Here is a 16,694-nt window from a genome sequence, read left to right as displayed (position 1 = left end):
TCACTCAAAAAAAAAAAAAAAAAAAAAAAAAAAAAAAACACCCGACAATTTCAAAAATTTGGCATCATGCACAGCCTTGACACTTTCTACACTAAATGTTACACATATTACATTGTATGATTGCAGTTTCTCATTTTTTGAAGGTAGCCATAGAGCTTCCCAGTTTTCCTCAAATTAATTTTAAATGTTATCAAAGTACTTGCAGTGACTGTTTTAACAAGGAAGTACCCTTTCCCCACTTTTTTTTAACATTATAGATTTAAAATTTTATAAATTGTAGTCAGATTAATACTGCCAGTTTTTTAGTTTCAAAAGAATGTATGAAAAATTCAGAAAAATTTAATTAACATCCGCAAACCTGAAGGAAGCAAACTTTAAAGAATAATAGGAAAAACCTAAATTTCCACTTTTTAATTCGCAATATGAAATCTTATTAGTTGGGAGAAAAGGTCTGATGAATTTTGTTTTTATTCTTAAAGGGATTTAATTCATATGCATTTAAGATATTAATTTAAAGCAGGGCTTCTTAAACTTTTTCCAGTCATGATCCCTTTTTATCAGAGATTTTTCTGTGACCCCATAATATTTACGAAAATTTTGTGGGACCCCATGAGCATTGCACAAATCCAACTGTCAATTTGTTCACTTGTACTGTAATTGCAGATTTATGTCATTAACTTTAATTTCTAATTTTAAGACATATGACAATGTGAACATTTTAAATAAGTAACAGATGAAATGAAAGCATCATGTGCAAAGCAAGTAAAATGAAACGCTTATATTATAAAAAGAATGCATTGAAAAGTTTTTTTTTTTTTTTTTCTTTGTCTGTATTTTCTTATCTTTATCTATTTTCAGATACATTATGTAAAAATATTTGGTAATAGTAAAATTATTATAATAAGTTAAAGAAATAGTTTAAGAAACTCTGATTTAAAGCATATCATTCTTAATTAGATAAAAGGATGATGTAACTTAAATTAATGCTACATCTACAAATATGTCAAAATTTATTAATGCTACATCAAATTAATGCTACATCTACAAATATGTCAAAATTTATAACATAACACTTATTTGACAGAAATAGGTGTATACTGATCACCAGTAGTTTTAGTGTTAATACTCTTTTACATGATATAATAAGCAACTGAATGTTTCAAATATGAAATACTTTTACAACAGAATTTTCCTTGAAATTCAATGAATACAATATCAGCTTGCATTCAATTTTAGTTAACGATTTGTATACATCATCAACATGATATAAAAGTAATGAATAAGAAGCAGGAAAACAAATCTACTTACTAACAAATATTGCAGAAGAGCAGTAACATTTTGTACTTTTAAATACATTCCACCAGTGATATCACAGCCCTGAATAAATAAATAAGCAAACAGTACTTACATATTTTCCTGTAAATCATGAAAGTTTACTACCAAATTTATGCAATCATTTGGGAGAAACTCTGAAGGAAATAAATAATTTTTTTATTTAATTAGAGATAATCAAAAGTCACTTTTTATTCAGTTAGTTAATCAATAGATACAAATTAAGGATATAGCATGTTAAATATTTAAATAATTAGGAGCTCAAACTTTGAGCTCCTAATTATTTAAATCATCATCTGAAAGTTCATTAAAGTTACATCAATCATTTTGGTAGCCAAAATTCCCAAATGACATTTATTTAGCAACAAATCAGTCATCTTTGTGAATTATGTGCAAATTAAATTCCCTTAAACACAAATCTAAATGGTGTCACACAGTTGCTCTTTTTTTTTTTTTTTTTTACCTAAACATTTTGCTGAACTTCAGACTCATTCAGTGTCGTGACTACACATACCAGCACAACAGTCTCGTAATTTTTGAAAATACTCCACTGCTGTTCTGTAGGAAGCAATCTGAAATTTCATTCTTTTTGTTTCCCCCCCAAAACAGAAGAGAAAAAACATAGAACTACTAGTTAATTTACAACTTTACAAAAACTAAACTGCCTCACTGTGGTTTGTGGTACATAAAACTAATCTGAAATTAAGTATTTTGTGATGTCATGCTTATCCATTATTGGTGCTAAATTGTGTTGCTTAGAAATAGTTTTTGTTTGCCAATAGTGGTTCATAGGAAAATGTGCAAGTAAAAAATAAATAATAATTATTATTATGAAGTGAGCGGCATGATATGTTACATTTTTCAAAGTCCAAAATCCACACGTCCAATGACTAGAATAATATAGTATTCCAGACCTATCATAATACTTCCTTTTTCAAAAAAAAAAAAAAAACAAATTTCCTTTTTCTTAGCATAGAAATAGTGAATATGATATTCAAGAAAATACAAGACTACTGCATTAATTTCTCTCCTGATTAGCTCAAATTTCTTTTGCAGGGAAATAGTATTTATGTCAGTATTGAATCATTATGCATATCAGTTTTACTTTAAACATCTGTTGGCTTAAAAAAAAAAGAAAAATAAATAAATAAATAAATAAAATAAAACACTCGCTTATTTTTGGCCTTTAAGTAACTGTGAGGGAAGCAGTATTGTTTGGCTTATCTAGCTCTGCACACAATTACTGAACCCTAAAGACCAGGTGTGTTTGGATACTATCATAGCAAAGGAGGAAGAAGCTCACTTAGCATTGTTAATTGCGGTATTCTTTGACTTTCAGATCTGATGCAGCTTATTATTTTTTCAGTCTATTATCATTAATCTTATCAAATCAAAATTTTAGAAAATGATAACATCTCCATTTTAATCTTTTCTTGAAACTGTACATCCATCACTTAGCCAGTAGATATTGGAAGATTGCATGCAATGAAATAGTGCATGTTCGTAAAGTAACCTATTCAAAACTGATACAGCTTAAGACCATCCTAGAATTCTTGAAATATTTTATATAAAATCTGTTGTGTGGAGCACTAAAACTCATGAGCAGATGTGAAACCAAATACTTTTTTTAAGTATTTGGCTTCACATATGCTCATGAGTTTCAGTGCTACCAAAGTTTGCTTGTTTCATTAATGCTACCAAATTTCATGATGATGTTCCTGCCCATTCAGATCAACTTGTGCAGCTGTTTTCGACCCAACATAAATTCTCCCACCTAAAAAGTCACTAATCTCCAGATCTCAATCCTATCTGCCTTCCAATAATCAAATCCCATCTGAAACATAAGAGATTCCAAGATGTTGACAAAATCCAAGAGAAAATGATGACAAGACAACACTTATTATCCCAGAAAAAGAATACAGCAGTAGAACAACATTGGATAAAGTGTGTGGCTTCAGGTGATTACTTCATGGAATCTGTGATATACACTGCTGGCCACCGTAAATGCAACATCCTGAAGGAAGCATGCAAATAACATGAAATTTACAACATGCATTAGCGTAAGTAAGATATGCAAATGATTAGAATTTCAGCGCAGACACACATCACATGCGCCTGTAGCGCCACTTCAAAGCACTATTTAAGGCTTGGAGTTTTCGATGGTTTCAAGTTCGGCAATTGTGTTTTACTTGTGGTTTTTTTCAAAAAAAAAAAAAAAAATTATGCCTCATAGTAAACAGTGACCATCATTTCATCAAGTATCCGAGTTCGACAGAGGAAGGATAGTGGCCTACCGAGAGTGTAGATTATCTTTCAGGAAAATCGGTAGTCGTGTCAGATGAAACCAAACAACTGTAATGTGGATATGTGACCGTTGGCTGCAGAAGGGTACGACAGACCGACGTGTTCAATTGCATCCACCTCAGTGTACCACTTCACGTGATGACAAGAACACTGTGAACATGGCAGTGACGGATGGCTCAGTCACATCACGAACCATAGCACAGCACATTCAGTCTGTAACGCATCATCCAGTGTCTACGCGTACCACTTGATGCCATTTACAGCAGAGTGGTCTGTAAGACGTCCATTGCTTCGTCTACCCTTGATGCAGAACCACAGACATCTCCGCCGCCAATGGTGCAATGAAAGAAGGATGTGGATGGCAGAATGGAATGAAATTGTCGTTACTGACGAGTCACGCTTTTATCTGCAACACCATGATGGTCAGATTCGAGTCTGGAGACACCGTGGAGAGAGGATGTGGAACAGCTGCATTATGCACCGCCACACTGGTCCTGCACCGGGTATTATGATATGGGGGCGGTATTGGATATCACTCTCGCACTCCTCTAGTATGCTTTGCGGTTACTTTAAACAGCCAGAACTACATCTCTGAGGTGTTGGAGCCAGGTGTCCTTCGTTACCTTCAGGGCTAGCCCACAGCCATATTTCAACAGGATAATGCACGACCACACGTGGCACGCATTGTCAAAGGGTTCTTCGTCAATCACCAGATTGAATTGTTTCCCTGGCTGGCTCGCTCTCGGAATCTTTTGCTGATAGAAAACATCTGATCCATGGCTGCTGAACGATTGACCCAGATTACATCCCAAGCTGCCACACCAGATCAACTTTGGCAACGTGTGGAAGCTGCTTGGTCTGCTGTACCTCAAGAACACATTCAAAGTCTCTTTGAATCAATGCTGAGGCGTGTAGCAGCGGTGATCTCCAACAATGGCGGCTTCTCTGGCTACTGATTCTGAAAGGAAACACACTTCACAGAAGTCTATAAATTTAATCATTTGATACTTGGTCAACATGTTATCTACTAAATAAATTTTGTTGTGATATCTCTTGTCTTTCTTGGTGTTACAATTTGGGTGGCCAGCAGTGTATTTTATTTTTCTTCGTTTCTTAATAGCTTTATTCCAACACTTTCCAATTACACCAATATTTAAAGCAATTAAAAAAATTACTGCAAATTTTAAGCACTTACTTGTTGCAATAACCCTGAATCTTTTTCTATCACACAGGCATCTATCAGAACACCCTGAAATGTTAGAAGTTTACATAAAATAAATAAATGGAAGTTTCACATGATACATAATCTGATAAGTATCAGTGCTGAAAAAATATAAATTATTTCAAATGAACAGAAAGAACTTTAATTAATTAGAAAACATATAATAAAATATATACACGAAGAAGAACAATAATGTTTGCTAATTAATGCTATTTTATTTATCGATGATTTAATCCAGGAATTTTATTTTGCAGGATAATAGGGATCATGCAGATGGACAGTTATACGAGGGCTATCCAGAAAGTAGATTACGTTTTGGAATAAAAAAATAAACAAAGTATAGGAAACAAATTTTATTATATACAGATGAAAGCCACACTCAAATACTACTTTTCTACATAGTCACCATACAAATTAAGGCATTTATCGTAGCGATGTACGAGCTTGGAAATTCCTTCGTCGAAAAATTCGGCCGCCTGCGCCTTCAACCACTTCGTTACCTCTTCTTGCAGCTGTGCGTCGTCATCAAAACGCTGCATAGCCAGCCACTTCTTCATTGCTGGGAATAGGTGGAAGTCGCTCGGTGCCAGGTCGGGACTGTACGGCGGATGAGGAAACAACTCCCACTTAAAAGATTCAAGAACTTTACGAGTGACATTTGCCGTGTGGGGCCGGGCGTTGTCGTGAATCAACAAGATCTTAGAGCTCAACATTCCTCTGCGCTTGTTTTGAATTGCTCTTCTGAGTTTTTGGAGAGTTTGGCAATACCTTTGAGAGTTTATTGTAGTGCCTCTTTCCAGGAAGTCCACCAAAATTACACCTTTTCTGTCCCAAAAAACAGTCGCCATCATCTTCCTTGCCGACATTGTTTGCATGCATTTCTTGGGTTTTTGGGGAGAACTTGTGTGCCCCCACTGCATTGATTGCAATTTCGTTTCACAGTTCACATGTTTCACCCATGTTTCGTCACCAGTAACGATGCGATCGAGTAAAGAGTCACCATCCTTATGGTAAGCGTCCAAAAAGTTCAACGCTGCAGCCATTCGCTGATTTTTGTGGTCCTCTGTCAAGATTTTTGGAATCCATCTTGCACAAAACTTGTGGTAACCAAGCTTTTCGCTGATGATTTCGTGCAACAAACTTCGCGAAATTTGTGGAAAACTCAAAGTTCCGTTATTGTGAAATTTCGATTTTCACGGACTTTAGCATCGACTTTTTCGAGAAGTTCGGCGGTCACTATGCTGGGTCTCCCACTTCGATCTTCGTCGTGAACATTGGTTCGGCCATTTTGAAATCTTATGACCCACTGACGCACTCCACCTTCAGTGATAATGTTGTCCCCATACACTTCACGAAGCTGCCGATAGATTTCTATCGGTTTACAGTTTTTTGCAGTCAGAAACCTTATTACTGAGCGCACCTCGCAGCTCGCGGGATTTTCAATTAACGCAGACATTTCAAACCGTCACAGTATCTGAACGGAGCACAGCACGAACCTCTCACTAGCACGGCTAGATGCAGACTGAGCTGCACAACGCTCTGACCCCAAGATGGCCGCGCTAGCCCCGCCCCTAGCGGACACAGACGGAAACGTAATCTACTTCCTGGATGGCCCTCGTAAATTGAAATCCAGTTATGAATAATGTATATTCAAATCACATCGAGTTGTGCGACTGTGGTAAATGGCCTTTTCCTTTCAAACTTTGAAATATGGAATGGCAAGTACACAATAAACTCAACTTCTAACATCATCTCTTATATGAAGGATCCTCAGCCACATATGCCATTCAACAAATTTGTGTTATGAACAGTGAGATGATACTGCTCTCGAGGAAATGTGAAAACAGTTTGCCAATTAAAAGATAAAAATTTTGCTTTACATATGATTTTTCTTTTGTGTTCTGTTATACTTTGCTGAAGAATGATTGAATAATCAGAGCACACAATGAACCAACCAAATAAATAGATAATGATCATGACAGTTCTGTGACACATGCATCACATGGGAAAAGTCTTTAAACTGGAGTCTTTTTGACAACCACAAAAATCAGCCTCTTCTCATACACAATTCTGTACTTTATATACATATTATTAAGAATATTCTCAATAACACTGCACTTTTCTGGTACAAATTATCATACAAGATGATAAATGATGAATTCTAAATAATAAATATATTTAGAAGCCTCTTTGGCATGTATATGAAAAGATGTCATAAATGAAACTTCTTGATATGCCATATTTAAGAACCTAAAAATATGAAGCCATTAGCCATAATCATTCAATTCAATATGATTTGGATATACAATATTACATGCTACATTTTGAATACAACTACTTTTCTGTGTCAGCTTTAAAAAAAAAAAAAAAAAAAAAACTAAACAAAAACACATGAATTTATGTACCAACCTAATACAGTGAAACCTCATTACAACAATATTTTAGGGACCAAATAAATATATTGTTGTATAGAGGCATATTGTTATATCCAGGGCCCACATATTTTGAGCATTTAATAAGAGTTTTTTTTTATTATTATTATTAGTTTAAGGTGCATAACATACTACTTTTAAGTCTATATTTAGAAGAAATTAATTTGTAAAATACTAATAATAGTGGTTTAAATACTAAAAAAATAAATAAATAAGATAAATTCAGAGAATAAACACAGAAATATTCACATACCTGAAAACATTTTTTATTGAAAATAATCCAATATTTTTGTTTGTTTATTGATTTTTTTAACTGTTAAGTTCACCAATACTGTATGCATTGAGTCTAGTGCACAAAAATGTTCTTCATTTGTCGACGGAAGGCTTGAAAAAAATGTCCGTAGAGAATTCACAGATTGAAGAGCTTCCTGGGATGACAATAAGGACTGCGATGGACCTGTATTATCATCATCATCCATATCATCATCATCTTCATCATTGTTTCCTATCTCATCAGTAATTTCAGAGAGAATATCTTCATCAGTAACTCCTGCGAAAATCATAAGATCATCATCTGCTGTTAAATAGTCTTCTATACTAATTCCAAACATTTTACCGCTTGTTTCCTCAAGTTGGGATACGGATTTTTTGATGTGCAAAACACATTCTTGATCATCTGAGAGATCATTGTCTATGGAATTTTCATCATTATCAGATTTCTTATCTTCCATAACACAAAGACCGGCCTTTTTCCAGCAATTCCAAATGGTTTTTTCTGTTACTTCCCACCAACTTCCAGCAATATTGTCACATGCTTCCTTGACATTTACAGCTTTGAAAGGGTCTTCTACTTTATTTTCAAAGTTTACAAGTATGGAGTCTACCAACCGTTTTCTGTAATATCCTTTGAAGCACTTAATTATGCCCATATCAAGAGGCTGTAAAATTGAAGTGAAATTGGCAGGGAAAAAAGCGATTTCGATATTTTGTAGCTTTGGAAATGACGTGTGAGCACCGCAGTTATCTATCAACAAAACGATTTTTTTCTCTTCTTCATTTCAATGTCTAACTTCTGTAACCATTCGGAAAAAAATTTAGACGTCATCCAAGCCTTTTTATTTGCTTTATACTCCACGAGAAGACTTTTCACGTTCTTAAAGCACCTTGGCTTCAATGATTTACCAATGACGAGAGGTTGTATTCTATGCGTTCCTGTGGTATTTGTACACAGAAGAACAGTCAGTCTCTGCTTTGATTTCTTCCCTCCATAACACTTTTCACCCTTGAATGCCAATGTTCGATCGGGTAGGAGTTGAAAAAACAGCCCAGCTTCATCTGCATTATAAATGTCTTCTGGAGCATAAGATTTCTTTCATCTTGTTTTGCCGCCATTCATTTGCGTCGTTAATCGGGGCTGACTTTTTCTCTCCGTGAACTTCTTGGAAAGTTATTCCATGACGATCTCGAAAACGCATTAACCAACCATTGCTAGCTTTGAAAGTTTTGTTCCCTAGCATTGCTGCATATTTCCGTGCTTTTGCACATAATAAAGGTCCATTTATTGCTCTCATCTCTTGAAACCATTTTAAAACAGCAGCATCAATGTTTTCATTTGTTGCAACTTTTAGTCGTTTTCGTTCTGGGTTAATTTCATTTGAAGTTACAGCATCTTCAATTTGCTTTCTCTTCTTTAGGAACGTTGCAACTGTAGATTGCAATAATCCATGTTTCTTAGCTGCATCAATCTGCTTCATTCCCTCATCAATATCATTGATAATGTTCAGTTTATCTCAAAACGATAGTTGCTTTCACCCTGCCATCTTAGGGAACAATATCGCATGAAAGAAAGAAAAGTTTAAACCAAATGTTTCACGTAGAACTCAAAATCGTTAAAGACTATAAAACAACCTTTGAACTCACTTTTCAGTACGTCACTTAACAACACCCGGCCTCCATCTCCCCCTGTTCCTCTAACAAAGGGCACTTGTTCTGTGACAAGGTGACCAGACAGGTCTAGATGTCCTTAAACCTTATCAGAATTCCAAAGCTTACTGGGAAATGAGACTAGGCATACATTTACACTTCACCCCCCTCACCCACTCCAAATCCCAAAAGGGTGGTCTTCATCTGTTTTGAAATCTGAACAATAGCTATTTATTCAGGGATAAGTTGAATATCCACAATGAGTCTTAATAGACGGAAAAAATAAAATAATAAAAAATAAAATAAAAAAAAAAAAAAGCATTTGAAAATCAAAATATTATTATAAAGGGAGAAAATAATACTGAAATTTAGATTGAAAAAAATCGTTTTACAGAGGTTTATTGTTCTAGAGAATATAGCAATATTGAGGGGAGATTAACATTAGTTTATATGCAAAATCACCGGGATCACAAAACATTATTGTAGTAGAGGGAGTTATTGTTGTATCGGGTATCGTTGTAGCGAGAGTTTACTGTACTATTAAAAACGTAATCTTGCATTATTTACATAGTAATTGCAAAGAAGGAAGTCACACACAGCATATTTATAGTATTTTAAAGCAGGTTCTATATATTTTACAGTAGTGTCTTTAATATGTACATATGTAAGATAAAAAATATGTAAATCAAAATTATAATTTAAACTAATGGTAACCCTTTTATTCTCCCTCTCTGTTCTAAAAATCGTAATAACTTCTCTGGATTGAGTCATTTCTAGATAATTTCATCTTGCATGACTTGCACAACACTGACAATGTAACTCTTGGGAACTAACATTTTTCTAACCTAAACCTAAATTTTTTTCTCAATAGCCAGCTATATTGGATAAATGCGCCTCTTAAAACTTGAACTTCTGTGCTACTTGGTTGCTGCTTCATTGTGCTCGCTTCTTGTTGCAATAATATAAAAAGTGTAAATGATATTGAATAGGTACAATTGGAGTGCCAAGTAAACTGTGGCAAAAATGTCAATCACAAAAAAAAAAAAAAAAAAAAAAAGGAATTAAAACCACCTTGACTGCCAAGTTTCTTAGATATTACCAACTCTAACAAAGTACGCAATCAGAATTCTTCCTTTTCAATATGAACCTATGATCTATTCTATCTAGGTATTATGCATCAACACTGCTTCATCTTGTTTTCATTACACACACATATATATATATATCTCAAGCAGCAGTCAAGCAGATTAGCAGTCTTCAGTAAAATAGCTAATTAATTTAAAAAAAAAAAAAAAAGGTTAAAAGAAAAGGAAAAAAATCTGAAGTCTTTCAGATTTTTTATTATGAACAAAGGGGTGTTTTTATTTCCTTGTACGAAGAAAAAAGGAAGTATTGTAATCGCGAAACATTTCGAGTATCATATTTCAACAAAAATATCCATTTTGACCACTATCAATTGTAATTTAATTATGTTTTTGCGCGACATCTGTACATAAGGACAGAATAAAGGTCTCTTTCCCTCCAAAAAATATAAAACTGATTTAAAATGAGTTCTGAAGCGATTTTTCGTGGTGTCTGTACGTACGTATCTCACATAATAACATAATTGTCTGTGGAAAACTGTTTGTTTCTCTCTCTTCTTTTTTTGTTTGTTTAATTTCTTTTATACAACGTTTTAGATTTATTATAGTAGTTGAATAGAACATGTGACAATAATAGATAATTCTGCAGATGATATAAATTTTGTGCAATTTGAGTTATAAAATGAATGAAATGCAACGCTGTTAAGTGAATCTAGCCCCAGAGTGTCACTATGGTGAACAAATATAAAGAATTTTAAAGAGTGCATTTATTCTATTGTGATTTATGTGCTATCAAAGAAGTTAATTTAATTCAATCCAATAAGTTTAAGTGAAATGCAAGAGAAAATGTGTATAATTTAATATTCCATACAAGGAAGTCATGTGGTGTACACATCAGATTTTTTTTTAATGTTTTGACTATTACCTTTATTTAAATATTATGTTCTTCATAAACCACATAAAATTCAATTCAACAGCAATACCACAAAATATTTAAAAAAAGCATATCATTAGAATTTCTGATATACAGTTTCCATGCAGTGCTGCCATGGCTTTGAAGTTGTTGAGTTTGTTACTCAGAAATTTGTTAATGTTTTACAAAATGTGAAATAGATAATAAAACAAATTCAAAATTCGAGCTTCCAGGTGCCCATGTTCAGGTGGAGGATTATGTTATTCAAAATTTGATGGCCCTACATACCATCGTTTTTTTTCACAATGCAAGAAACATACACACATTCATGTAGATTTTTCATTATTAAATTTCTTTAAATATAATACAGGGCATTATATAATATTTGGTGGGAACAATCTGAAAAATTATTCAGCTATTTATAATGATTCAACGCAACATCCCATAACAGCACTTTTCAGCTAACATTCATTTGGTTAAAAAGGAAGAACGAAAGAAAGAAAATCTGTAGGATTCACATTTTAACATTACACTAGAAAATTTGTTAAGGTTTTGTATGGTCTTGCTAAGCACTGCAGGTTTACCAACTTGCTCTTGGACTCAAAAGTCACTCCTGTTACAATTTATTATTATTATTACTTTAAATTATTAGTCTTATCATTTAGCATTGCTTTCTTTGCACTTATGTATTTAAATATATACTGATAAATGATGTGAAATACACTGGTTATCATAAATTAAGTTATCACAAAAATAGCAATAACTCCCTCAAAAATAAGCCACACTGTATAACATTTGAATATGTTGGCAAGTCAGAGATGAATAAAAATAATATAGCGAATAAAACTGCAATATGCAAATTAGTGGCCCTGCACTCAAAATACGTCATCTGCGAGGAGCATAAAGGTCCATGTTTGAGAGCAAGCCCACATATTTCACTGTGATAGTGACATCAGAAATCTGAGATAGCCAATTCGTAACAATGATCTCCAGATATCATTTGGCTGCAGAACTACGATGGAGAGCCACTGGAACACTAGAGGCAAGACAAAGTCAAACAGAAAAGGCCAGATGGTCAATGTGACTCTTTCTGTGGTTCATAGACTTTGGAGGCGATTTCAAACCACAGATTCGGCATCTAGGAGGTTCAGCCAAGCACGTCCAACTGCTACGACAAGCGCCGGTGGCAAATATTTGACATTATGTGCACGCAGGAATGGAACCACTACTCCGACTCTTCTTTGATCCTCCCTTGCTGCAGCCACTGGAAGGTTAGTGTCAACATCAACTGTATGTAGAAGGCTTCACGAAGGTAGTCTGTATGCGAGACGACCAGCCATTTGCATGCCGCTCACGTCATGCCATAGGAGGGACCGTTTGCAGTAGGCACGACAACATATCCACTGGACGCCTGATCAATGGAGAGCTATTCTCTTTACGAATGAGTCCAGGTTTAGTCTAAAAAGCGATAGTAGGCATTATTTGATATGTAGAGAACCTGGAACCCGTTATCATCCGACAAACATCTGTGAAAGAGATGCATACGGAAGGGGCAGTGTCTGTGTTTGGGGTGGCATCTCTTTGGGTGGATGCACAGACCTCCATGTCTTTCTAACGGAAACCGTGAATGCTCTGGTTTATAGAGATTACATCCTTCATACTTATGTGCGCCCATATGCCGGGGCAATAGGTGATGCTTTCCTGTTACAGGACGACAATGCAAGACCACACAGGGCTCGCATCATAGATGATTATCTTCAACAGAAAACAATTATGCGCATGGAGTGGCCAGCTCGATCCCCGGAATTAAATTCTATCGATTACGTTTGGGATACTTTAGGGAGACGTCTAGCTGCTCTCAATCCGTCCCCTCAGACCCTTGCCGCACTTGCAACTGCTTTGCAAAAACAATAGCTCTCGCTTCCTATGGAACTGATACAGCGCATAAATGAAAGCATCACATATCGCTGTATGAGCTGTATTGTTTTTAGAAGCGACCATATTCCATATTGAAGGTACTTTTCCTATAGCAAACTGACACCTTCGATTTGTTCATTTCATGTGCTAATTTGTACACTACAATAATTGCCTGTTATTTTATTTTTACATTAATTGATACCTTACTATGTGTTGTATATTGTGGGTACGTTTCATAAAATTCTACATATAACTTTCTCAGTAGTAATCATGATTTTTCCTTAATTTATGATAACCAGTGTATAAATGGAAGATCCAGGAATTTCAAGCAATGAAAACACACTACATTGAACTATTGTAAATGATTTCCCTTAATTTTGCTTATACAAATTTATGTGTAATAAGAAAAATAAACCATTCCCCACCAGGATACAAAACAAATTTTTAAATGGGAAAAAAAAAAAAAAAAAAAAAATGAATTTAGATGCAACTGCGCCTTTTCAGTTGTATAGAAATAGTAAACTAAAACAAATTAATAAAACAAATGTTTGTGAAAGTGAGCCTTAGGCTAGAAGTGAAATGAATTACAGCAAAAAGCTAAATTGCTAAAAGTAAAGTAATGTAACAGTTTTGAATTACTTTAAACCCACAATCACCAGGGGATAAAAATTTAAAAACATTTGAGTCACTAAGATCTTGAAATCCGAGAATGTGTTTCAGTTCTCTTTGCTAGTTTATAGCCACTTTGAAATTTTGTTATAGTTGAAGGCAATTTTAAAAATAAAAATAACTACCTCTACGTGTATCAGAGATCATTATATTAAAAAGCGAAGAAACAAAATAAAATTGCAAATGAAATTAAATAAAGCATTGCAAACAATGAACATTATTAAAATGCAGTGGGTGAGGAATGGAAATCAATATCCATGGAAATTTCGTGAGAAGTCTTTCTGTCATGGAAATCACGATGTAGACATACAGTCCAGGGGGGGGGGGAAAGCTATCAGATCAAACATTTAATAAAATGCTCTTTAAAATGGTACTCTTCTGTTATCAGGAACGCATTCAGAAATATATGTCTATATTAATGTTTGCATGCATGTACACTGCGTAAAAAAAGGGGGGACAGTTCTAGATCTCCCGTTCTACTGGACCGATTGAAGAAATTCAAATTGCATTTTTCATGTCTCTAAAGCACGACTTAGGATATGCATTAGATTTTAATATAGCATCATTCTAAAATAGGTATTTTGACACAAAATCAGACTTCTTATGAAATGATATGCCAAATTTTTTTCATATTTTGATTCTATGACTCAAGTTATGCCTAAATATTAAATTTTGCACTATTTGGCATGAAATCTACAGAGAAATTCAAAAATTTATCTTGGCATATTTTTTTCAGTTTGAGCCAAGAATAATTTCCTTGGCGAACTTCTTAATTTATAGCAACCTATTTGCTTTTCCTTTCTTTCATTGTAGACAAGTGGGGGGGGGGAAGTCATCGTTCATACTTTCAAATAATTTTAACAAAGTGCGTATTATCGTTTGGCATTATTATCACTCAAAAAAAAAAAAAAAAAAAAAAAAAAAAAAAAAAAAAAGTGCCAAATTTCAAAATGCTCCATTATGTAAATTCACGTATATCTTAGAAAATTTTGAATAAAAAAACTTACTTTTTGCAAGTGTGTGCCTAGAAATACATCTGTTTTAAGATGATGTTAAAAATTTTAGAGGTTATAATTCAAAATTTTTAAAATAAATCATAAAAATGGGCGAATTTTACTTGGAATGAACCTAAATTTTTAAATGTGAAAGGAAGAATCAAGTAAGTTCAATAAAAAAAAGAGATATTAATAAATATATATCAAATTCAATTAATATTAAGGGGCTAAAATTTCGAGAACTAATTTTTAAAAAACTACTCGTGCGATGTTTACAAAACTTGGTAGTTTGGCATAATGCGAGTCGTAGAACCGAAATTTGGAAAAAAACTGGCATAACATTTCAAAAAAAGTCCGATTTTGTGTCAAAACACCTATATTAGAACAACGCTATATACGAGGTTGAATTCAAAAGTTCCCATACTGAGTCTATAACGTAAAAAATATTCTGAATTAAATTGCAGAAACACATTCTCCTTCTAAATAAGACCTTAGTGCAACAATACACTTTTCCCAGCACCTGTAAAGATCATCAAAGCATGTCTGGAATCCATTTTTGGCCATGTCCTTGCAATGCACATTTAACGTCATCTGAAGATTGAAATCCACAACCCTGCAAGTGTCTTGCCCCCATTTTTGAATAATGTGTCTCTTCTTTTGGTTTCTTCCTCTTCACGCAAATGATGCAAGATTTCAACATAAAGTTCTTTGTTCATAATGCATCCTTCAGGGATAAATTCCAGATGCAACATGCCCTGGATATCGAAGAATACCTCTAGCATGACCTTTACAGCGATCTTGGCAGAATTTCTGCTACCATGGAGATTGTATTGATTTCCACTTTGCCAACGCTCTCTTGGTTTGTGGGTCGTACAAAAAACACTATTTCTCGTCACCAATAACAATTCTGATACGCAGGGAAGGATCTTTGTCAAAAGCCGAAATTAAGTCTCCTACGATTTCCAATCGAATTCCCTTTTGGTCTATTTTTAACACATGGGGAACGAAGTGTTGACACACCCGATGCATGTTAAGATCTTTAGTCAGTATCCACATCATTGGCTTCTGTTATCCCAACTGGTTCTGCTATTTGGCAAATTGTTTGCTGCCTGTTCGCATGTACTGTCGCAGATACCGCTTTGATGTTTTCATCAGTGTGAGAAGTCATGGGATGGCCAAAGTGTTCATCATCTTCAGCACTTTTCCTGCCTTCTCTAAAATGACGATGCTACTCAAAAGCTTGTGTTCTCAATAACATTTCACTTCCATACACATGCTTCAACATTTCGAAAGTCTCCGTAGCACTCTTTTCCAAGCGAACACAAAATTTGATATTGATTCTCTGATCAACTGACGCCATTTCTTACTATCGCCGGTTACTACATGCATCTGCCTACGAAAAATGCTGTCACTGTGAGCTTGAATCCTATAACATATAAATCTAATATATATCTTGAGTCGCACTTTCGAGAGATGAAAAACAAAATTTGAATTTCGTCAATCGGTCCAGTAGAATGGGAGATATAGATACCCCCCCTTTTTTTTCCTGCGCAGTGTACATACAAATGTATGTGTGTGTACACATATACACATATACACTCCTACATAATATTTTTATACCATACATGCCTAGATTTCTGAATCTGGCTCAGATAACAGAAGTGTGCCTTTAAAATTTACACATTTAACCTTCCAGCATGCGCGTATGCACAAAATTTACGACAAATTCAGTTTTGCATTGCATTTCCATCTCACTAACATAAGAACTTTTACTTATATTTCAATGCGATATCATTTGTATTTTGCAATAATAAGATTAATATTTTATTTCTTAACAAATTTATTATTAATATTCACCCATTTCTGTCGTTTTTCGTGCGCAAAAAGTTAAATTAACAGATGTCG

General features: G+C 34.3%; 1 protein-coding gene across 2 annotated transcripts in view; it reads right to left on the bottom strand.

Moving 5' to 3' along the window:
* The window catches only part of Tfb4 (transcription factor B4), a 119,067-nt gene that overhangs the window by 24,888 nt on the left and 77,485 nt on the right, over positions 1-16,694 (bottom strand). Inside the window, exons 8-9 of one of the 2 annotated variants that reach the window (XM_085811066.1) lie at positions 4,832-4,885; positions 1,309-1,377 (exon numbers count right to left, since the gene is read on the bottom strand). In XM_085811066.1, the coding sequence (XP_085667192.1) occupies positions 1,309-1,377; positions 4,832-4,885 (123 nt within the window). The remainder of the gene's footprint in view (positions 1-1,308; positions 1,378-4,831; positions 4,886-16,694) is intronic. The other variant, XM_085811067.1, reaches the window with a different exon arrangement.

Source organism: Stegodyphus dumicola, chromosome 2 (assembly GCF_044657685.1).
Source record: "Stegodyphus dumicola isolate Sdum_Otavi_A_Nest chromosome 2, ASM4465768v1".
NCBI lineage: Eukaryota > Metazoa > Arthropoda > Arachnida > Araneae > Eresidae > Stegodyphus > Stegodyphus dumicola.
Note: the sequence above shows the minus strand (reverse complement) of the source record. Positions and strands in the feature narration are given on the sequence as shown.